The sequence below is a fragment of the Neovison vison genome, chromosome 6 (genome assembly GCF_020171115.1).
Source record: "Neovison vison isolate M4711 chromosome 6, ASM_NN_V1, whole genome shotgun sequence".
Classification (NCBI taxonomy): Eukaryota; Metazoa; Chordata; class Mammalia; order Carnivora; family Mustelidae; genus Neogale; species Neogale vison.
Genome location: NC_058096.1, coordinates 117,647,369 through 117,670,608, shown reverse-complemented (window position 1 = coordinate 117,670,608; position 23,240 = coordinate 117,647,369). Strand labels below are relative to the sequence as shown.

The 23,240-nt window shown below is 46.9% G+C and overlaps 1 protein-coding gene across 3 annotated transcripts; it reads right to left on the bottom strand.

Annotated features, from left to right (window-relative positions):
• Positions 1-234: 234 nt before the first annotated feature.
• PIGZ (phosphatidylinositol glycan anchor biosynthesis class Z) lies at positions 235-23,237 on the bottom strand. Of its 3 annotated transcripts, none has more exons than XM_044252073.1 (5): positions 23,150-23,237; positions 18,935-19,060; positions 12,085-12,148; positions 5,139-5,347; positions 235-3,683 (listed from the first exon to the last, which is right to left on the bottom strand). In XM_044252073.1, exons 4-5 carry the CDS (start codon positions 5,254-5,256, stop codon positions 2,116-2,118), a joined length of 1,686 nt encoding a protein of 561 aa, XP_044108008.1. In that variant the 5' UTR covers positions 5,257-5,347; positions 12,085-12,148; positions 18,935-19,060; positions 23,150-23,237; the 3' UTR covers positions 235-2,115. The 3 variants fall into 3 exon arrangements, with proteins under 3 accessions (XP_044108008.1, XP_044108009.1, XP_044108007.1); XM_044252074.1 differs by lacking the exon at positions 23,150-23,237 and adding an exon at positions 21,927-22,003; XM_044252072.1 differs by lacking the exon at positions 23,150-23,237 and having other exon boundaries at positions 18,935-19,243.
• Positions 23,238-23,240: the final 3 nt, after the last annotated feature.

The following is a 23,240-nucleotide window of genomic DNA, read 5'->3' as shown; positions in this document are numbered from 1 at the left end:
TTGGAGGAGACTCCAGTGATTGTAGTCACCGGCTTGCCATCCCACCCATAACCCTATTACTAAAGAAACATCAGATTCTTCCCACCACCCCCGGTGGCAATCTCCCAGCATGCTTTTCAAGCTTTCCTAAATTCTGCCAGAGAGTGAAGCAGGGAAGCAACTCATCCTACTATCTTGCAGGGCAATTCTGATTCCTCCCTTGATGCTGCATAAACTTAGATACAAACGCTTTATGGACAAATTTATTAGAAGTCAGACCATCAACAATCTACACAGACTGTTATAACCAATTTCCTGGAATTCCTCCAGGAAATTCTGAGATTGTGGATCCAACTAGGGGAAGAGTCTGGGACCCTGGAGTCAGGTGTCTCCAAGATGGCACTTGGGCAGAAAAGCCATCTTTGGCTGCAAAGAAAAGAGGAAGTATTTCCTGTGTGCCAGAGATGACGCTAAGCACTAGGGATAGGAAGACAAATGAGAGGTTCATAGAAACATAAACCACAAGAGCAATTACTACAGAATTTAAAAGAGGGAAAAGTCCAGTAGTTTGCTGGAGCCAATGTCTACTGGCATCTCCTCTCAGCTTGGAGTTCAGTAGCATCATTGTGGTAGTTTGAAATCAGTCAAGGTGGGAGTATTTACGCCATGGAAATCAGCAAATGCTCCACATGGGGGCTTTTGTGCCCCCAGAGAATGGTTGCTAAACATTTACCAGCATATCACTGACCCTGCCTGTCTTTGGGGTTGGAGTCAGGAGGTGCGTGTGGCACCAAGAACAACCATCAGCCACGGAACAGCGTGACTGGGAGGGCTGCTGCTTTGGGCTGCCCCAAACCTTAGCCAGCAGAAGGCAGGACTAGAAGAATGCTCAGGCTTGGTCAAGTGTTGGTTTGGTCTCCAGCTCTGTATTGATTTACAGCTCAATGATTTCTGTGGCCTGGGTGCCTCTTATTTTCAGGAGGTGGTAGAGATTTGAGGAGGGAGAATGAGGACAGGGTGAGTGCTGCAGCTCCTCACGTTCCAGTGGATTGGTTAGGGGTGCCCTTAGAGGGGGCGCCCGTGCCTGGAGCTGTGATGATAGCTTTCATCACCCACATGGCATGGGGTTTGCTCTCTATCCTATGAAACAGTTTCTGATGGGGGCTTTGAGCTTAGTGAGCAACCAGACTGCATTTAAGAAGTCTCTGGGAGCACCAGAGAGCTCCCAAGTGGAGACAGCTACTAATTCTCCATTCCCACTAGGGCAGGCTGAGGACGGGGAACATCTGGGCTCCCCAATCTGGGAGAATGATCCTTAAAGGGTGAGATGCAGAAAGGTCCTACCCCCTCCCTCAGGGACAGGAGTAGAAGAGAGTGAGGAGAGCAATTCTAGAACTACTTGTTTTGGTAATAACCCCATGCGGAGACAGCAGGCCCCAGAGTGCCATTAAATACACCGCCACACCAGGGCTGCTTAAAGAGCTTTGGGACAGATATGCTTGTTTAGATGGGGGACATGCACTGCAGACCAAGGCATGACACAGTGTTAGCTGGCAGACACCTCAGAGACACTTTTATCCACTGTACAGATTGGCAACTGAGGCGAGGTGAGGGGAAGGGGCTTTCTTAAGATCACACAGCCAGACAGTGGCAAGTAGACCAGGGACTAGAACTCGGGTCTCTGGAATCTGAATTGCCTGCTCTCTACATCACCACTGCCTCCTTCCTGGTGATCTAGGAAGCTGGAGGGTTATCCAACAGGAAGAGATAAGGCATCCTGGAAGGTTTGAGAGAGGAATGCCATCTGCATGCAGATCTCTCTCTTTTCATAACCAGGTGCTACTACATATCAAAATATCACAGTGGCTAGAAGGAATAGGGCAGGAACAGACCTGAGGCTGTTCACCAGACACCGGTTACACCAGGTTCTTTGGGGAAACTGGTGTCAGGATTGTGACTGGTCAGATCTTTGGTCTTCAAGGGGAGAAGGGTGCCAGCTTACCCAGAAGGCAGAGCAGCCAAAGCCTATGCACAGGAGAGGCAGGAGTGGGACTTCTGAAAGGGAGAGGAATGGAAGAGAATCAGGGCTCTGTTCCAGCCCAGCTACCCACACAGAAGGTGCAGTGGTACCTTCACCTATGGCCGACTCATGGGCGGTGGCTTTTTGGTCACATTGCCAGGCTTCTCCCCCAGTTCCAAGATGTGAAGGCTGAGATGGTTCCTCCAAGCCCCACTCAGCAGAGAAGACAGGGTTGGTGGGTCTTCCAGGGTCAAGTGGGGAAACAGGAGTGTCTCACTCTTGAGAGGGAAGTGGCACTTCTCCATGGCAGGCCTGGCGGTGCCTGGGGTCACCACAAAGAGGCGGCAGAGCCACGGCCCACCAGCCACCTGGCAGGCTGGTTGCCTGGTGAAGTTGTTCAGGGCTCGGCACAGGACCCAGTCCTCAGTCCCAGCCAGGTCCACCACCTCCACCGGCGAGCCCAGGCCTGGGAGGTGGAGAAGGTGCCTGGGGGGCATGTAGGTGTGGGTGAAGAGGAGTGTGTAGTGGGTGGGTAGGCTGGGGGATGCGGGGGCATGAACCACCTGCTCCAGGTGCCCCAGGCTGGGCACTAGGCCCCCCTGGTGCAAGCAGCCAAAGAAGAGGGCGCCCAGGACATTGAAGAGGACCAGGGGGCCCTTGCAGGGCACAGGCTGGGTCTGTGGACTACAAAGAAGGACGAGGGGGACTAGGAGGGGGATCAGGAACCGAGCCTCCTGGTGGCTAAAGGCAGAAAGCAGGGCCAGAGGTGTGAAGTAGAGGAGCAGGAGGCAAGACCTGGGGCCAGAGAGCAGGCTTCTGTGCCCCAGAGCCCTCAGGAAGCCCATCTGTGCAAAGGCCCGGCGGCAGGCTTGCAGCTGTAGCCACGCCGCCTGCAGGGCCTGGGCATGCAGTATCCCAAAGAGCAGGAAACCGTTGACAGCCAGGTGAGTGAGCCGCAAATGTGTGCCATGCCTTGCCAGGTTCTGAGGATCCAGGTTGTAGTACAAGAAGTTGGCAGGCGTAAGAACGAGGGTGCTGGATCTAGAGGGACTGGAGAAATACCAGCTGTCCACAGCCACGAACACCGCCGCCACGAGGCTCGCTCCCGGGAGCAGCGCCAGCGTTTCCTTTGCCAGCGACTTGAAGCCGGGGTGCGCCGCCCCGCGGCTGCTCCAGAGGAAGAGTGGGACCAGAGCAAAGGCCAGAAACGTGGGCCGGTTGAAGAAGCCAGCAGTCACGATGCCCCCCAGCAGCCAGCTGTGCCCCCACGGGCCCGGGGCGGGCTTCCTGGGGGTGGGGCTCCACGCCAACCTGGGGGACACCACCACCAGCAGCCCTGCAAAGAGCAGTCCCTCGATGGCGTTGGAGAAGGTCCTCGTGTAGAAGACCAGGGTGACGTAGGAGCCGGACAGCAGGACCAGGGCGTTCCAGCGCTCCGCCCCCCACAGAGGGGCCAGGTGGTACACGGCCACGTCCAGGGCAAAGGAGAGGGCGGTGAGGAGAAGTCGCGGCCCCACCAGCAGCACGTAGCCACTCACCGGGTCCCGCCGCGGCCCCCACTGCTCCCAGAGCCTGAGCAGCCAGAAGGCGGAGCCGGAGGTCAGCAGCGGGAAGAGCACCGTGCGGCAAGAGCTGCTGGGGTCAAATTCCCAAGGCCGCGCAGCCTCCACGCCCAGGATGTCCTCTGCAGACAGAGAAGCGGAGCTGAGTCAGGTCCAAGCTCAGAGACAGGGGTTGCAGCCCCAGGATGTTCCCACCCCCTCGTCAGCGTGCCGCGCACACTCCCCGGACTCTGGGGACCGCGGGTTTTACGCCGGTTACTGCTTTATGTTGCGGCGGACCTGACGGTTAGGTAGGCGATAACCCAAAGGGAGGGGCGCCTGGGTGGCTCAGTAGGTTAAGCATCCCACTCTGGATTTTAGATCATCAGGGTCCTGAGATCCAGGCCCGCTTGGGGCTCCATGCTCATCAGGGAGTCTGCATGAAATTCTATCTCTCTGCGCCCCTCCCCCACCTCTAAAATAAATATCACTCTCCCACCCCCCAAAAAGAAGAAGAAGGTGAAAAGGAAACAAAATCAAAGTCAGATCAATCTGGCTGGGTTTTTCCGTTTTTGGTTTTTTACTGGCTCAGGTTAAAAAACTGGCAAAGACTGGACCTTTCACCTGAAGAAACAAATCCAGCTGTGAGCCCTATGGCAGGGCCAGCTACATGTTTCCCCAGTATCCATTGCCTTCTTCCTTCCTTAGTCTCTTCACTTGGGCATTTGGTCAGATATAAAGACTATTTTTCAGCTTCCTTCACAGCTAGGTGTGTTCATATAATACATTCTGACCAATGGGATGGAAATGAGCAAAAAGTATGTGACATTCAAAATATGCCCTTAAAGAGGTGTCTGGCTCACTCAGTCGGAGGAGCATGTGACTTGATCTTGGGGCTGTAAGTTTGAGCCCTACGTTGGGTGTAGAGAATACTTAAAAAAACAAATATTAAAAAATATATGCCATTAGAGAGAGCAGGCATGCCCATCTCCTCTCCAGTGGCTGGAAAGACTTCATTTTAGACTTGATGGCTGGAGCTCAAGCAGCCATTTTGAACCATGTGGAGGTTCAAAACTATGAACCATATGGAGGAGGAACCCATGTGTCCACAACATCTGAAAAGCCTCATAGTCCCTGTCAGCCATCCTCTTGATATATTCTATACCCCTCTGCAGATAAATTCTAACAAGTGAGCATTCCAGGCCTGGATTCCCTCACCCCTCAGAAGAACCCAGAAAAGAAAAGTTTCAGTATCTCAGAGCACAGCCCTGTGTAAGTTTCCCTAAGCACCCGAGAAGCCCCACTCTAAAATCTCTCCACTGAGGAGTCCAAAACAACTTTCATTCTGAATAATCGGTACTGTTGGTCCAAGCAGGAAAACATCAAAGAGGCTGGCATTTCATTAGTACTGTCCAGAAGGTCAATGTCGCTGGTCAGGAAGGAGATGTGAAATCCCCACTTTCAAGTTCTTATTCCAGACAGGCTCACAGATTTACTGCTCAACCCCAAAGACATAGATTCTCCCTCCCCCTGAGTATGCAAACAGCAACCATCCAGACTTTGCTGCTGCATATCTTAACTGTATGCAGGGAACTTACCTGCCATGACCTCGGGTGACTGGAAGAACTCATCTGGGTGTACGTAGCCTGTCTGTGGCAGGAGACACCACACCAGGCGGAGAAGGCTGAGGCTGGCCCACAGCACACGGAGGGTCATCTTCAGATCAAACTGCTGCCAAGATCCTGCGGATGTCTGGAATGGCTTCTCAGTCTGCTACAGACACTATTCTGGTTCCACGGACGGGCACCTGCTGAGGATAGCCTGTGTTAGTTGTTACAAGGTGAATTATACACCTTGTTACAAGTTGTTACAAGTTGTTACAAGTTGTTACAAGGTGTGTTCAGTTGTCTGAACAAATTCAAAATGGGTCTACAAACAATAAGAGCTGATGTTTACAAATGCTCACTAAGTACCAGGAACCTCACGTGCCTGTCTCACATCATCCTTTCTACAGTCTGGGGCCGTGGGTCTTACTGTAGCCACTTTTTAAATTATTTTATTTATTTTGTGTTTTGTATTTTATTTTTATTTATTTTATTCAGAGAGAGAGAGAGAGAAAGAGACAGAGAGCGCGAGCTGGGGGGAAGGTAGAAGGAGAGGGAGAAGCAGACTCCCTGCTGAGTGGGGAGCCTGATGCGGGACTCGATCCCAGGATCCTGGGATCATGATTTGAACTGAAGGCAGACACTTAACCAAGTGAGCCACCCAGGCATTCTTTACTGTCTCCATTTTACATATAGGGAAACTAAGGCCTTTTTTGAGTGACCTGGTTACTTGCCGACTGTATTTGCTAAGTGTCTAAGTATGAAATCTGCAGATAGGATTTAGGGTGGCCTCCAAATACATGTCTCACCGCCCCATTCTGTTCACCAGCTCCTGTCTATAGGCAACCATGGCAGCCTGTCTCTTGCACTTCTGAGAACTTTGCAACCTCAATGCATTCCATCCATTTCCCTGCAAAAATAAATGACATTTGACCCCACTGTCTCCAGTCACTCCAGTCACTCCCTCCAACCTTCACACACCCTGAAAGTTACCTTTGGAAGGTGAGAACTTACAGCTATGGTCTGGCTGTGTGCGCCCCACCTCACTAAGGTGTTGAAATCCTAATGATTGATGTGATGGTGTGAGACAGGTGAGGCCTTTAGGGTGGAGCCCCCATGAATGGGGATTAGGGTTCTTATAAAAGAGACCCCACAGAACTCCCTCCTCCCTTCCATCCTGAGATGACACAATGGGAGGGTGGCTCTGTGCCAGGAAGAGGGCTCTCAGCATGCCGGCGCCTTGACCTTGGACTTGCAGCCTCCAGAAATGTGAGGAATAAATTTCTGTTGTTTCTTAAGCCACCCAGTCTGTGGAATTCTGGGACAGCAGCCTGAGCACGTGAACACACTTCCTCCTTGTGGGGACTTTTACTCTCCCGACTCAAAAGTCAGTAGGACTCTCAGCCCGTGGCATGATGGACCTCCTTCTCAGACATCAGCACCCTTGTATCATCTCAGGTACACAGAAACACAAGTTTGATTCTCCTCCAAGGATACACGTGGTGACTGTTTTTCCGAATTCGATATTTTATTTTATTTAAAAGATTTTATTTATTTATTTGAGAGAGATCACAAGTAGGCAGAGAGGCAGGCAGAGCGAGAGGAGGAAGCAGGCTCCCCGATGAGCAGAGAGCCCTATGAAGAACTCAATCCCAGGCGCCCCCTCACCCCTGACTTTGATATTTTAAAGCCTGACCTTCAACAGCCATTGTTCTCAGGTGGAATATGTCTTCACAGAGGAGAGGAGAGAGAGGGAAGCACCAGAACAGGAATCTAGTAGAGACTGACAAGGAGCCTCTTGATCCTTACTAACACCTCGAGGAGTTTGAAAGATAACTTTTGCAGTCTCTGCTCCAGCTTTTGGACTGAATTGTACAGATCCTTTTCTCCAGAGCCAGTGAACGAGTATCCCGACTTTTAGAGAGTTGAGGCCAAGCTTGGTGCTGGGATGCAAGCAAGGATTCCATTTCGTCCCAGGCAATGCCCGAAAAAGAACTTCAATTTCCTCTGTTTTTTTTTTTTTTAAAGATTTTATTTATTAATTTGACAGAGAGAAATCACAAGTAGACAGAGAGGCAGGCAGAGAGAGAGAGGGAAGCAGGCTCCCTGCCGAGCAGAGAGCCCGATGCGGGACTCGATCCCAGGACCCTGAGATCATGACCTGAGCCGAAGGCAGCGGCTTAACCCACTGAGCCACCCAGGCGCCCCAATTTCCTCTGTTTTGACCTTAGTCTGTACTTCATCACTGATTAAATTCTTCTTCTTTTTTTTTTATTATGTTCAGTTAGCCACCCTATAGTACATAATTAGTTTTTGATGCAGTATTCAACAATTCATTAGTTGCATATAACACCCACTGCACATCACAACACGTGCCCTCCTTAATACCCATCACCCTGTTACCCCATCTCCCCACCCCCTCCCTGCTGAAATGCCCAGATTGTTTCTGGGGATCCGCAGTCTCTCATGGTTCATCTCCCTCTCTGATTTCTCCCCTTTTGGATTTCCTTCCCTTCCCCTATGATCCTCCATGCTATTTCTTATGTTCCACATATGAGTAAAACCATATGATAATTGTCTTTCTCTGCTTGACTTACTTCACTTAGCATAATCCCCTCCACTTCCACCCCTGTTGATGCAAACGGTAGGCATTCTTCGCTTCTAATGGCTGAAAAATATTCCATTGTATATATGGACCACATCTTCATTTATCCTTCTTTCCAGCTTACCTCTTTTTTTTTTTTAGATTTTATTTATTTACTTGTGAAAGAGACAGTGAGAGAGAGCATGAGAGGGGAGAAAGTCAGAGGGAGAAGCAGACTCCCCATGGAGCAGGCAGCCGGATGTCGGACTCTGGGATCATGACCAGAGCTGAAGGCAGTCACTAAATCAACTGAGCCACCCAGGCGCCCTCCAACTTACCTCTTAACTTGGGCAAAAGACCCTGCCAGCAAAGCACCCCAGGGTGGAGGGGAGGGAGGACCAAACCTACCCTTTCAAGCAATAAGGATGGCCCTGAGCCAACAAGCCCCATGTGAGTGACCTCAAGACAATGATAGACCTGACCTTTACCACCCACCTGCAGAGTCCAGTGTCTTCCCATATTGGCCTTCCTGAAATAAATTCCTTTCCTGTCTCACCACCACTTGCCTCTCAGTGGCTGAACTGGTCTGTTGGGAACCCCTGGAGCCAGGGGTTTGCCCCTCTGCCAGCTCACATGCCCTCACTTTAACTTTCCTTCCAGGCTGGGATTCAAAGTGCATTGTAATTGAACAGCTCACAGGATGAGATTATGGGTTTGGTTTTCGGCCATTTCAGCCCTGCAAATAACAGGAGAGAAGGGTCTCTTTCGGGGCACACAAAGGTCATTTTTGAGGACCTTGAGCTGGGAATTGGAAGCTCAGCAAAGACATCACATACACGGTCACCCAAAACCTTCTGGGGTATCTCTAATGCCACGTCACTCCATGGACTACCAGTGCCCTCTTTATCACTTGAAATAGAGTCATTAGTGCCTTTAAATCTAATCAGTCTAGAGAACCAATTCCAGAAAACACAGAACCTCTATTCATAAAAGTCAGGAGATTCTGTTCCTCTAGAACCACTTGCAGTAAATAAAGTCTGTATTTGTCTGTATCGTTCAGGCAGATATATATATATTATAAAATGTATATAGAGGAGATATACATTAAGATCAATCTCAAGGAATTGGCTTATGCATTTGGGGAGCTGGCTAGGCAAATCTGAAATCTCAAGGGCATCAGGAAGGGCAGGTCTCTCTGGGGCAGGAGAAGCTGCAGGCCACAGAGAGGAATTTCTTATTCAGGAACACCTTGGTTCATTCTAAAGACCTTTCCACTGACTCTGTCAGGTCTAACGCAGGTTATCTAGAATAACCCCCCTTATTTAAAGTCAGCTGATGGTGGACTGTCATCGCACCTACAACATACCTTCACAGCAGCAGGTGTTTGATTAACTGGGGACTATGACTTAGTCAAGCTGACACAAAAAACTGACCACCACACCCTAGATAATCTGGGGTTTATAACCGTGTTTGAATTTTATTATTTATTTTTTTTAAAGATTTGTTTGTTTGGGGCACCTGGGTGGCTCAGTCAGTTGAGCATCTGCTTTCAGCTCAGGTCATGACCCCAGGGTCCTGGGATCGAGTCCCGCACTCCCTGCTCAGTGGGGCATCTGCTTCTCCCCTGGCTTGTGCTTACTCTCACACTTTCTCTCTCTCTCTGACAAATAAATAAATAATAAAATCTTTTTTTAAAAATAAAAGATTTATTTATTTATTTATTTGAGAGAGAGAGGGTAGGGGTAGGGGCAGAGGGATAGAGTCTCAAGCAGACTGCACACTAAGTGTGGAGCCGGACGAGGGCCTCCATCTCACCACCCGAGCTCACACCCTGAGCTGAAACCCAGAGAGGGACACGTAACCAAATGTGCCACCCAGATGCCCCCCTGTGTTTGAATTTCGGATCAATGCGATAATTCTTCATGTAACCTACCAGTGACTTGTGTCTTTTACTCAAGATTCTAGTGGGGGGATTCATGCTGTTCCCAGCAGCTGCAGTCCGTCCTCATTGCTCTGTGGGATTCCACTGGGTGGGAATTGGAAGCTCAGCAAAGACATCACATACACGGTCACACATACACACCCACCCACTGGGTGAGTATACTAAAATTAATTTACCCTTTGGACTGTTTTTATCTGCAAGAGCATCTCCAGGTGTTGACACAGTTTTCTATTCCTAAGCATGCTGCTATAAATACACTCTTATACAAGACTTCTCTGAACTACATACCTAGAAATGGGATCCCTTGGTCTTGGGCATGCATACTTTTAACTTCATTAAACAATGCCCAGCGGTCCTCAGAGGTCCCACCAGCCAGCAGACGTTACAGTACCCACTGCTTCAATATGCTTGGGATTGTCTAACAGCTTGATTCTGTGAATCTTGGGGCTATTTACATGCATTTCCCTGATCACTAACGTGGTCCAACACTTTTTCAAATGCTTGTGGAACATTTTTGGTGCTTCCATGGAATTTCTTCTGACCATTTTTTCTTACTATGTGTTGGAATTCTTTATATATTCTTTATATTGACTGCATGAGAAATATCCTTTTCCAATCTGTGGCTTGAATTCTTAACTCATTTCTATTCCTATAATGTTGGTTTCTTATGCTTTCTTTTTGTTTCTTGATCCTTTTCACCAACATTTTGTCAACTTTATGAATCTTTTTGAAAAATGGACTTCTGGTTTTGTTCCTCTCTTTTTTTTTCCCTTTCATCTCCTTTTAAATTAATTTTTCTTTTTTGGGGCATCTGGGTGGCTCAGTGGTTTAAAGTCTCTGCCTTCAGCTCAGGTCATGATCCCGAGGTCCTGGGATCGAGCCCAACATCGGGCTCTCTGCTCGGCGGGGAGCCTGCTTCCTCCTCCCTCTCTGCCTACCTCTCTGCCTACTTGTGATCTCTCTCTCCCTGTGTCAAATAAAAAAATAAAACCTTGTTTTAAAAAAGTAATTTTTTCTTTTTTTTTTAAAGATTTTATTTATTTATTTGACAGATAGAAGAGAGAGAACACAAGCAGGGGGAGTGGGAGAAAGAGAAGCAGGCTTCCCACTGAGCAGGGAGTCTGATGCAGAGCTCAATCCCAGGACCCTGAGATCATGGCCTGAGCCAAAGGCAGATGCTTAACAACTGGGCCACCCAGGCACCCTAATTTTTCTTATCTTTATTTTTTCATTCTGTTTATTTTTTGGAAGATAATTTTGCTGTTTTATTTTAAACTGTTTGATATGGATGCTTAGCTCATTCATTTTGAGCCTTTAACTTTCAGCTCATTAATTTTTGAACCCCTTTTCTATGAGAAATATTTAAGATAATACATTTTTCTTTAAATACTGCGTTAAGGGCTCCTGGCTGGCTCAGTTGGTTAAGCAACTGCCTTCAGCTCAGGTCATGATCCCGGAGTCCTGGGATCGAGTCCCACATTGGGCTCCCAGCTCCACGGGGAGTCTGCTTCTCCCTCTGACCTTCTCTCCTCTTGTGTTCTCTCTCACTGTTTCTCTCCGAAATAAATAAATAAATAAAATCTTTTTAAAAAAATAAATACTGTATTATTTGCATCCCACAAGCTATACTATATAATATTTCCATATTTTCATCACCTTTGGTTATCAAGATTTTCTAATCCTGAGACAGAGCAGGGACTGGACTGGGATCCCCTTAGTCCTGACCAGGAAATCTAGTGTTCCTTGATAGTGGAAACCCTCTGCCTCTTGACTAGCATATCTTGCAATAATGCAAAGCAGGATGCCTATAAAAGGAAGGGTTCAAACTAGTCTGCACTAGGGTGGACCCCAGCGCTGGCCTGTCACTGACCTTTCCCCTCATTACAATACTAAAACCTCATGTCTCATATTAATGAGATATACAATGCCTAAGGAAGCATGTCCTATTCACTGTGTCTGGACTTCCTGTGTCTCTCTCCACCCTGCACACTCAGATGTCACTCCTTTCCTGTCACAATCTCTTTAAGAACTTCTCCCTGCTTTTGTTTGGAGGGCTGGCAGAAGAACACTTTCCTTTGTGCTGTCTTCCTGGTGCTGGAGCATAAACCCCCATAACAGCCTTGCCTGGAACTTCCTTTTGGCCTCTAATAAATTTCTATTGCTCAGAGACCCCAAGGACCCTTGTTGGTAAAAATTTCATTGTAATTTCTCCTTTGATTAATGCCTTATGGTTGAAGCATTTAATTTTTTATCAAAAATTTATTTTTTATAGCCGTGTTATGTTCACCGCAAAATTGAGAGGAAGGTTATAGAGGTTTCCCATATATCCCCCTCCCCCAACACATGCATAGCACCCCCTGCATTATCAACATTCCCCACCAGAGCGAAACATTTGTTATAACTGATGGACCCACCTTGTCATTGTCGTCACCTGAAGTCCTCCGTTTACATCACAGTTCACTCTTGATGTTGAATATTCTATAGGTTTGAACAAACGTATGATGACGTATCCACCATTATAGTATCGTAGAGAGCATTTTCACTGCCCTAAACATCCTCTGTGCGCTGCCTATTCATCCCTCCCCATCTCTAACATTTAATGTGTAAGGGTCCATTTTTGCAGACATTCCACGGATGCTGAAGAACACCATATATCCTCTAGTTACTGGAGACAGAGTTCCACACCTGTTCTTTAGATCAAGTTTCTTGTGTTGCTCAAACCTTTTATATCCTTAATAATTTTCCACGACTTATTCTACACATCACAGAAATGTGTGTTGAAAGAGCCAATGCGGTAGTGAGCTTTTCTAATTTTCCTTGTGATTTTGTCATTTTAGCTCGTTTTTAAAGCTATGTCATTGTTTTTATAAAAGTTTAGAACTGTTGTACCTTATTGGAAAATTGAACATTTTATCATTATACAGTTATTTTTTTAAATGTATCTTTTTTAAAAAAGATTTTATTTATTTATTTGACAGAGAGAGAGAGATCACAAGCAGGTAGAGAGGCAGGCAGAGAGAGAGGAGGAAGCAGGCTCCCCGTTGAGCAGAGAGCCCAATGCGGGGCTCCATCCCAGGACCCTGAGACCATGACCTGAGCCGAAGGCAGAGAGGCTTAACCCACTGAGCCAACCAGGTGCCCCTAACCTTTTCTTAAAGATTTATTTATTTTAGAGAAAGAGCGCATGTGCAGGGGGGTGGGAGAGACAAGGGAGATGGAGAATCTCAAGCGGACTCCCCGCTGAGCATGAAGCCCGTGGGGCTCGATCTCACAACACTGAGATCACAACCTAAATTGAAATCAAGAATCAGATGTTTAACTGACTGAGCCACCCAGGCATCCCTATACAGTTATCTTTTTATCTCTCATTTTTTGTCCCTAAAATATTTTCTCTGATATTAATATACTTACATGAGCTTTCTGTTATTTAGTATTTACTAGTATAACATTTTAATATTTATTTTTAAATTTTTTTCTGTTGGAATCACTTTTAATATTTAAACACAAAAACCGAGGGGTGCCTGGGTGGCTCAGTGGGTTAAGGCCTCTGCCTTTGGCTCGGGTCTATGATCCCAGGGTCCTGGGATCGAGCCCCGCATTGGGCTCTCTGCTCGGTGGGGAGCCTGCTTCCTCCTCCCTCTCTGCCTGCCTCTCTGCCTACTTGTGATCTCTCTGTCAAATAAATAAATAAATAAATAAATAAATAAATTTTTAAAAATAAAAATAAACACAAAAACCGAGCCCTTTTTTCTGTTTTAGACATATGCACACACACACAAACACACACAGGTCTCTAGTAGCCCAAATGGGCAAGAAAATGAGCTCCTGCTCTGTCCTCCATGGTCCCCACCCTGTGGTTAAAGCTGCTGCCAGCCCTTCCTCCTTTCTAACACAGAAATTCACAGCAGCTGCTTTCCAACTACAGCTGTAATGCCTTCTTTATTTCATACCATGTGTATGTCCCTTCCCAACATCTCCATGCTCAAACACAAAAATGGCCAGGGGCACATACTTCCCAGGAGCATCAGTCCCTATGCCTCAGTGGGAGAGTGAGGAGATTTTCCCATCACGAGGGATTTGGCAAAAGGGGTGGGATGGCCAGAGCTGGAGTAACCATCCGCATTGCTGCACTCTGGTATCAGAGTGAAGACAGAAGAAATGGGACAGTGTGGAGGGCACAATTGCAAGTTGGGAGTCTCCGGGAGACACTGGGGAGAATTCTCCATGGCATGTGTAGAGAGATCAATGTACCAGCATTTAAAAAAAGAAAAAGGAAGAAGACGACTCCAAATAATCAACAGTTCCAACACTGTTGAATTTTCAAACTTGTCCCACCAAGACAAGTCACAGAGTAACAATCTAGATCTTTCCAGGAAGTATAGGTCGAGCCCTTGGCATGCCTCCTGAGAACCCTATGTGAGGCCCTACAAAGTATTTGCCACTGCTATAGCTGCTGCTGCTCCATTTGCAACTTCTCGGTCTTAAGAACAAGAGGGAGAACGGGGATCGTGAAGGAGGTATCCCAACCCATAGGGCTGCAGTGGAAAATCTGGTTTCTGAGCCACAAAGACAGAGAGATCAAAAGGGGCTCCAGCCCCAGATGGGAGACTTTCTGGGAACATCTCTGATAGTCTCCACAATCTCTCCAAAAGGGCTTCCTCTAGCTCCTCCTCAGTGTTCTTGGCATCGCCTTTTGATAGCAATTCCTCCAGGGACAGGGCACCCTGGGGGCTGCCGGTGGTGGCCAGTACTGTAATATTTAATACATTATGTTCTGTGTTTTCACTACGTTATGATTCAGGGTGTGCATTTCTTCTTTTTAAAAAGATTTTATTTATTTATTTGACAGACTGAGATCACAAGTAGGCAGAGAGGCAGGCAGAGAGAGAGGAGGAAGCAGGATCCCAGGGAGCCCGATATGGGGCTCAACCAGACCCTGAGATCATGACCTGAACTGAAGGCAGAGGTTTTAACCCACTGAGCTACCCAGGCACCCCTGGGTGTGCATTTCTTTTTAGCATAATTGAAAACATTTTTGGCTTCTTGACTTTGTGGATAAGGGTCCTTTTCCATCTATAGATAGTAATCTTCCTTTTTTTTTTTTTCAAATATTACCTCTTCTCTCTTCTTTCTTTATTCTCCCTCTGGAAGTATGGTTAAATGTATGGTAAACCTTGTTGGTCTATCTTTCATGTCATTTTAACTTCTACTTTTGTATTTTCTTTATCTTTATCTGTCTGGTCTTTCAACTAATTTCTTCTGCTCTATCTTCCACATCCCTAATCATCCTTTCAGCTGTATTTAACCAGCTGTTAAACCTATTGAGAAGTGCCTGGGTGGCTCAGATGGTTAAGGGTCCTGGGATCTAGCTCTGCCTCGGGCTCCCTGTTTAGCGGGAAGTCTGCTTCTCCCTCCACCTCTGCTCTTCTCCCAACTCATGCACATGCTCTCTCTCTTCTCTCAAATAAATAAAATCTTTTTCTTAAAAAAAATCTATTGAGGGGCACATGGGTGGCTCAGTGGGTTAAAGCCTCTGCCTTCGGTTCGGGTCATGATCCCAGGGTCCTGGGATCAAGCCCCGCATCAGGCTCTCTGTTCAGCAGGGAGCCTGCTTCCTCCTCTCTCTCTGCCTGCCTCTCTACCTACTTGTGATCTCTGTCTGTCAAATAAATAAATAAAATCTTTTTAAAAAAACCCTATTGAGTTTTACCTTTCAATTTTATATTTTTCTTTCCTATGAGTTGTTCGATTTTTTTCCACATTTGTTGCTCTTTTGTCATATTTTCAAGGCTCTCTTATTTTTATGTTACATTAAGCATATTTATCTGTTATACTAGATCTGATAATTTCAACATCTAAAGTTTTTAGGTCTGAATCTGCTGTCTTGTTTCTGCTGGTTCTCACTCATCGAGCCCTGTTTACTTCTAGATTTACTAAATTATTTTCTTTCATTTACTCCTTGGATATAACCTGTGGGAATTATTTGAGGCCAGGGATGAAGGCAAATTTCTGAATTCCACTGAAAAGGATTTATACTTGCTTCTGTCAGGTACCTGGGGGCATCACAAGTCTGGGACCAATTTTGATCATATTATTGGCTACAGGGTTTTGTTTCTGTTTTCTTTCAGAGAAACCGGTGCCTAATCATGTGAATTCAGGCTAAAAATCTATATGAGGGCAGGTTTGTGGTTACAATCCCAGAAACAGATTGCCCTGCCTGCACCCTGATTCGATTAGCCTCGAGATCCAAGGAAGGCAGTTTTCTTACAGTCCTCTGGGGATGGAACAGTTTATTTCTAGGTCCCCTTTATACTGAGAATGTAGTCCTCTGGAGTCCCCGTTTTGAGAGAGAGTCTCCTGTCAGGCTTCTCTCTCGTGGGCTTCAGGATTTATCTTCCATCCTGCCGGTCCTGAGAGATCACAAAAACCCATGCTCATATGCACTCAGTTCTGCATGTGCCCCGAGTCCAGGTCTGGCTTTAAGGCTCTGCAGGCCTCTCTAGGCCCCTGCTCTGGTGACTTAGCATTCCTTATCTTTTGTTCAGCCCACATATTATTATATTTATTATAATAGGTTTTGTACAAATAATACAGAGGAATGCAAGAAGATCTGCCTTTCTTGGAATCTAATGCTAATCAGATTAGGGAGGGCACAGGTTCTCCCCAGAGAAGGTGTGACCACGAGCCTACCTTCAGTCTAGCTTTTTAGCCTGAATTCTCATGATCAGGTACTACCCCTCCCACAAGAACAAAAGAACCACCCAAGCCTGGGGCCAATAATGATTAGAAACGGTCCCAGAGTGGGCCGGTGGCGCAATGGATAACGCGTCTGACTACGGATCAGAAGAAATGGTCCCAGACTCAGAATGCATATACAATAATGACATCAGATAGATTATATATGAATTATTATTTCACATTTATTTGTAGAGAGAAGGGTTGGCATAAGAAGCATGCGGAGAGATAAGATGGGGGTTGTGAAAAGCTGTTAGTTTAAACTATGTCAGGTAGTTTTCAAGGATGTCATGCACTCAGGAGTCAGCCTTGGTCAGAGAATCTTGTGGTCATTATCTGAGAGGAAACAGGAAACGTCAGAGGACCGTGCTGCAGTCACAGCGGTGCTTTTTCCTGATGTGGTCCCCAAACTCCTACGGGGAATTTGGGTGTCTCCACAATTACTGAAGGTAGATGGGATGGGAAGATGCCATGTCAAGGCCTCTGAAGCTGTTTCTAGAACTGCCGGGAGGCTGCTCCTCCATGTACGGGACAGTGGGTGATCAGGGGACCTTTGGGATAATGACCTGAACATGAGGCCTACAGAACAAGCCAGACTGTGGCCACATGGCCTCCAAGAGGAGGGACAGGGTAAGAGAGGGACTGGCTGGGATGGCAGAAGCCGACCTCTACTCACCGGCTTGGCCCACACCCACGCCTGCGGCCAGCCTGCTACTTTTCAGCGCGGCGGCTAGCAACCATGGGATTGAGTTGGGTCTCTCTGGGGGCTGTTTGACAATTCAGTGAGGCCTTTTAGTGCCTCTAATACACTTTTAAAGAGGAAAGGCAATTATCTTATGATCTCTCTGATATGAGGAATCTGAGAGATAGGGCGGGGGGGTTTGAGGGGTAGGGAAGGAAAAAATGAAACAAGGTGGGATCGGGAGGGAGACAAACCATAAGAGACTCTTAATCTCACCAAACAAACTGAGGGTTGCAGGGCAGGTGGGGTAGGGATAGGGTTGCTGGATGATGACATTGGGGAGGGTATGTGCTATGGTGACTCCTGTGAAGTGTGTAAACCTGGCGATTCACAGACCTGTACCCCTGGGGCTAATACTACATTATATGTTAATAAAAAATAATTTTTAGAAAAAGAGGAAGGGAACCGCCCAGTGTTTGTTTTATATGCTTCTGTCGCTTAGCAAAGTATCATGAGCATCTTTCCACATGTTGTAAGCGTCCCCTCCTGCTAGCCACAATCTCTCCATCCTTGCTCCCTCTGTTCTCTTCAGTTGGCACCTTCCCTTCATCATAAACATGTTTGATTCTCCACCATTCCTAGAAAAACAACTAACCCAAACTCTCTCTGAAGTTGAGCCGCCCTCAATCCGCTATCCCTCTCTCAGTTGCCCTGCAAAGGATTCCTTAAACCATCCACGTTCGCCGAATTCGCTCCTCATGTCTTATTGGCTCTGCCCATCTCCACTGCGCTGACACAGCCCTCAAGAGCCTCCTTGCTTTTCCAATTGTCAAACCCAAAGACCACTTCAGGCCCCCACCTTGCATATGCCATTTGACAACACAGAGCCCTTCCGCAATTCCTGTCACCTTCTGCAGTGCCTTCCATACACCACAAAAGGCAGGGAAACAAAAAGCTGCCTTTTGTTGATCCCCTGGAAGTTGGGTTATACAAATTAAGTTTTAAGAATAGAGAAAGCAGGGGTGCCTGGGTGGTTCAGTTGGTTAAGCATCTGCCTTTAGCTCGAGTGATGATCCTGGGGTCTTGGGATCAAGTCCCCCTGCCATCCCCCTGTCATGTCGTCCCCCTGTCATGTCAGGCTGCCCGCTCAGCAGGGAGCCTGCTTCTCCCGCTCCCTCTGCTCGCTTGCTTACTCTCTAATAGATAAATAAAATCTTAAAAAAAAAAAAAAAGAACCAGGAAAGCAGATGTGAGACAAGCATATTTCTGCAGTTGGCGTTGTCTTCTCTGGGCAAACAAGGTTATGGGGATATGGAGTTTTTCCTGCAGCAGCTTTCCAGTGTCTGTCCCCAGCTTTGTAGGGACAGAGACATAGCTGCAGTTAGCGTGATTCTCAGCAACTAAATATGACTGAGTTCCAAGGGAGCCTTTACACCTGCCCGACTGTCACATGCATGGTGGTCCCTCTCATGAGTTACTTCTGAGGGTTCAGAGTCTCCAAATGACAACTCCTTCTCCCAATGCCCCACAATTTTTAGTTCCTGTATATAAATTCCTTTTCTGCTGGCTTCTATTTCTCATACTGAACTCTGGTCATTTGGTACCAGAGGTGGCTGTAGGTAGCAAGCCCTCAAGGATGAGGACATTCTTACGCTAAGAGAAAGTAACTTGGCACTGGCAGCAGGGGACACCTGGGCTCTGCGTAGGTCTCCTGGGTAGCGGATGCTCTGGGCCATGGCTCTGAGCAGCACAGCCTCCCCGAACCCCTCCCGTGCTTGTCCCCACAGCCTTCGAGAGCTTCTCAGTCCCCGAGCTTTACCACACCAGCGAAACCATCCTGCACTCACCTGCTTTTCCATCTTGACCCTGCATCTCATGCTGATTTCATCCAGTGCCTCCACGTTGAAGGGCCCCTCGTCACCCTTCTTCAGGACCTTCTGGGCCCCAGGTCCCAGCCCACAATTGGGTCCACCCTGTGGGGGAAGGAGAACCGTGAAAGGGCCCAGACACATGCTCCCCTGCCACCCACAAGAACAGACAGACATACACACATGCATGGGGAAAAAAAGAAAATGAAGACAATAACTAGCAGTTTACCTTCCATGTCCAAAACTTTTTGGCAAAACAAGGATATTTTCTAGCAAATCAAAACTGAAAGATCTCCACAAGCAGACCCTCAGAACATTCCAAAGGACATAATATATATATATATATTAGGCAGAAGGAAAAATGATGCGGGAGAGAAGGTCTGAGATGGAAGCAGAAATAAGGAGCAGAAAAGTTGGTCATTAGAAGGGAGACATCTGGGACGTAGAAGCCAAGTAAAAGCTTTCCTTCCTCCTTTTGTTTTTCTTCTGGCAAGTAAGAAAAACTTACGATGGGTAAGTTTTATTCCTTTCTTTCTCTCTCTCTCTTTTTAAAGATTTTATTTATTTACCTGACAGAGAGAGAGAAAGCACAAGCAGTGGAAGCGGCAGGCAGAGGGAGAGGGAGAAGCAGACTCCCTGCCTAGCAGGAAGCCTGACTCAGGGCTCCATCCCAGAACCTCAGGATTATGATCTGAGCTGAAGGAATACCCTTAACTGAGTGAGCCACCCCGGCGCCCTGATGGATAAGTTTTTTGATGCAGTGTTCCTTGTTAATTCACCGGCTGTGTGGATGCTGGCAGGCAGCTGGGGTGGTTTGGCCTAGGCTGCCCAACCCTTGCATCGCAAACACAACACTGTGCTCTGGAAGTCAGCAGTTCCGCTGCTGGCCTCCTGTGTCGCCTTCTCCTAACAGAGCCACAGAGGCAGCAGCTCCTATGGAGGGTCAGTCTTGCAGTGTTCTAGAAGTCAAGACCTTGACCATCCAGAAGCTCCCAAGGTTCATAAGCAACTACTTCCCTATATTAAATCCCATGGTGATTCCAGTTGTTTGGAGACAATATCAACAACAAAAACTTTGATTCACACAGGCTTTAACAATTCATTACATCATATGACAAGACCACCAGAGCTTGGTGCCAGTGGGGCTCCTTTGCTACTTTCCAGTGACCCTTGTGATTTCTGCCTCTTTGGGTGGACATGGTCCTCAGGCTGGTAGCAAGACAGTTTGTCTCAGCCATTCCATCCAGACATGACAACACTGAGAGAAGTCTATAGATTCCTCGTGTATCACTTTTATTGTTGCTTCTTTTGCAACAGTTTAATTCAGATATAATGAATATAATAATCCATTCACTCAATTAAAGTGTTCAATTCAGGGGTGCCTGGGTGGCTGGTCCATTAAGCCTCTGACTCTTGATTTTGGCTCAGGTCCTGATCTTAGGGTTGTGGGAGTGAGTCCCACATGGGGCTCTGTACTCAGCACAGAATCTGCTTGTCCCTCTCCTCTCTCTTTCTCGAATAAGTAAATAAAATATTTTTTTTAAAAAAGTGTTCAACTTGGGCACCTGGGTGGCTCAGTGGGGTTAAGCCTCTGCCTTCGGCTCAGGTCATGATCTCAAGGTCCTAGGATCGAGTCCCGCATCAGGCTCTCTGCTCAGCAGGGAGCCTGCTTCCTCCTCTCTCTCTGCCTGCCTCTCTGCCTACTTGTGACCTCTCTCTGTCAAATAAATAAATAAAAAATCTTTAAAAAAAAAGTGTTCAACTCAATAGCTTTAGTATCTTCACATATTTGTGCAACCATTGCCTCCGGCCAATTTTAATCTTTTTTTTTTTAAGATTTTATTTATTTATTTGACAGAGGGAGATCACAAGTAGGCAGAGAGGCAGGCAGAGAGAGAGAGAGGAGGAAGCAGGCTCCCCGCTGAGCAGAGAGCCCGATGCGGGACTCGATCCCAGGACCCTGAGATCATGACCCGAGCCGAAGACAGCGGCTCAACCCACTAAGCCACCCAGGCACCCAATCTTTTTTTTTTTTTAAACATTTTTATCTATTTATTTGACAGAGAGGGAGCTCACAAATAGGCAGAGAGGCAAGCAGAGAGAGGAGGGGGAAGCAGGCTCCCTGCTGAGCAGAAAGCCTGATGCGGGGCTTGATCCCAGAACCCTGACATCATGACCTGAGCCAAAGGCAGAGGCTCAACCCACTGAGCCACCCAGGTGCCCCACCTCTGGTCAATTTTAGAACATTCTGATCACCTCAAGAAGAAAATGCATACCATTGATTTAATCATCTCCCATTCCCCTGCCACCACCTCAGCCCTAAGCAAGTGCTACCTACTTTCTCTCCCAATTTCCCTATCTCCCAGATTTCCCTATTCTGGACTTTCATATGACTAGAATCACACAGTATGTGGCCTTTTGTGGTTTGCTTCTCTCACTTAAAATGATGTTTTCAGAGTTCATCCATGCTATAGCCTGTGTCAGTACTTACCTGCTTTTACGGCTATATACAATTCCACTGCTTGTATATAGCATACTTTGTGTATCCATTCATCTGTCAATGAACATTTGAGTTGTTTCCACCTTTTGTCTATTACAAATAACGCCACTATAAATATCTGTGTGTAAGTTTCTGTGGGACCTAATTTTTTTCATTTTCCTAGGTATTATACCTATGCTGGGTCATATGGTAACCCTACGTTTAATTGTTTGAGGAACTGCAAGATTGTTTTCCAAGTGTCTGTTCCTTTTTACATTCCCATCAGCAATGCATAAGGGTTCTAAATTCTCCAAATCCTGGCCAACATGTGATGTTATCTGACTTTGATTCTAGTCATCTTAGTGAGTGTGAAATGATATCTCCTTGTGGTTGTCGTCTTCATGGGCATTTTTTTTTAAATCAAAGAAATCTTCCAGAAGCCCCTCAACAGACTTCCCATCAGGTCCCATTGACCAGAAAGGGATCAAATACCCTTCATAAACCTTCACTGGCAAGGTCAATGGGATAACCAGGGGCAACTGTGCTGCTGGTTTCGAGCTGGAGCTGTGGGCTACCTTCTCTGAGACACAGAGAATCCAGGACATGCTGACCCTGACAACATCAGGTTCTGTTAGGGAGGAGGAAGAAGACAGAGGATTAGTCAGCTGTGTGGCTTCTACATATGGCTTCCTCGGCACCAAGCTCTGGTGGCTTTCCTCCTTCTTCTATAACCATTTGTTTTTATGCTGTTCTTCCTCTGTCTACCCCTGAAATGCCAGGGCTCCTGGTGTTCAACTTCCTCCCTTCCAGCCTCTACACTCTTTTTGGATCATCTCATTTACTCTCCTGGTTTCAATTTCCATTTGATGACTTCTGAAATTGCTTCTTCTCTGAGCTTCAGATTTACTGATAATAAATAATAACAATGATAAGAGAGTTGCCATTTTTCGATATGTATTTTGTCCCAGACACCGCACATTGTCTCCTTTTATTCTCATTTTATCCCAACCCTAAAATTCTATTACTGTTGCTATCTTATGGATGAATTAACAGGTTTAAAGAAATCAAGTTTCTTGCCCAACGAGACAGAACTAGTAGGTTGATGAAGGTAGGCGCTGGACCCAGTCTGTTTGACCCTGGAGCCTGGAGCCACTGCCTGTTAGGCTTCTGCTCCCACATCAAACACAGGGAAGCCAACCAGAACTCATCACTTTCCCGAAAACCAGCCCTGCCCCCATCCCCTACGGCAGGGAGGGAATGACCGTCTGCCCAGTTATTCAGTCCAGAAATCCAGGGTCAACTTCTTTCTTCACCCCTTCACTAAGTGATACTAATTTTCTTTCCTCACTTCTTTCCTGCCTCCCTCCCTCCCTTCCTTCTTCCCTATCATCTCTACACCCAAAGTGGGGCTCAAACTCACTGAACTCACGACCCCACAATCAAGAGTGGCATGCTTTACCAACTGGTAACGGCTTACAAGGCCCACTAGTCCCCACCAGCCCCACTCTCACCCCTGTGGGTACAGAACTTGGCGGTCCTTCTGTAGTTACCCCTTCTGTCCTGCCTTCTCACCCCAGTGCCTCTGCTCACATTGCTTCCTTGGCCAGATATGCTTATAATATACAGGTTAAAACCCTCTTTGGAGTCCTAGGCCCAGTTTCAAATCCTTGCTGTCTCTTGTTCATGACAAAAATGAAGTTAACAATGGTACCTACCTCAGAGCTGTTGTGAAGACAACATGAAAAAAAAAAAAAAACATAGGGATGCCTGGGTGGCTCAGTCAGTTAAGCATCTGCCTTCAGCTCA

Excerpts from the sequence above, each read along its gene's own strand:
- PIGZ (XM_044252073.1), bottom strand. The coding sequence starts at position 5,256 with ATGACCCTCCGTGTGCTGTGGGCCAGCCTCAGCCTTCTCCGCCTGGTG. Across the intron at positions 3,684-5,138 it reads GTCACCCGAGGTCATGGCAG|AGGACATCCTGGGCGTGGAG; the intron begins GTAAGTTCCCTG and ends CTCTGTCTGCAG.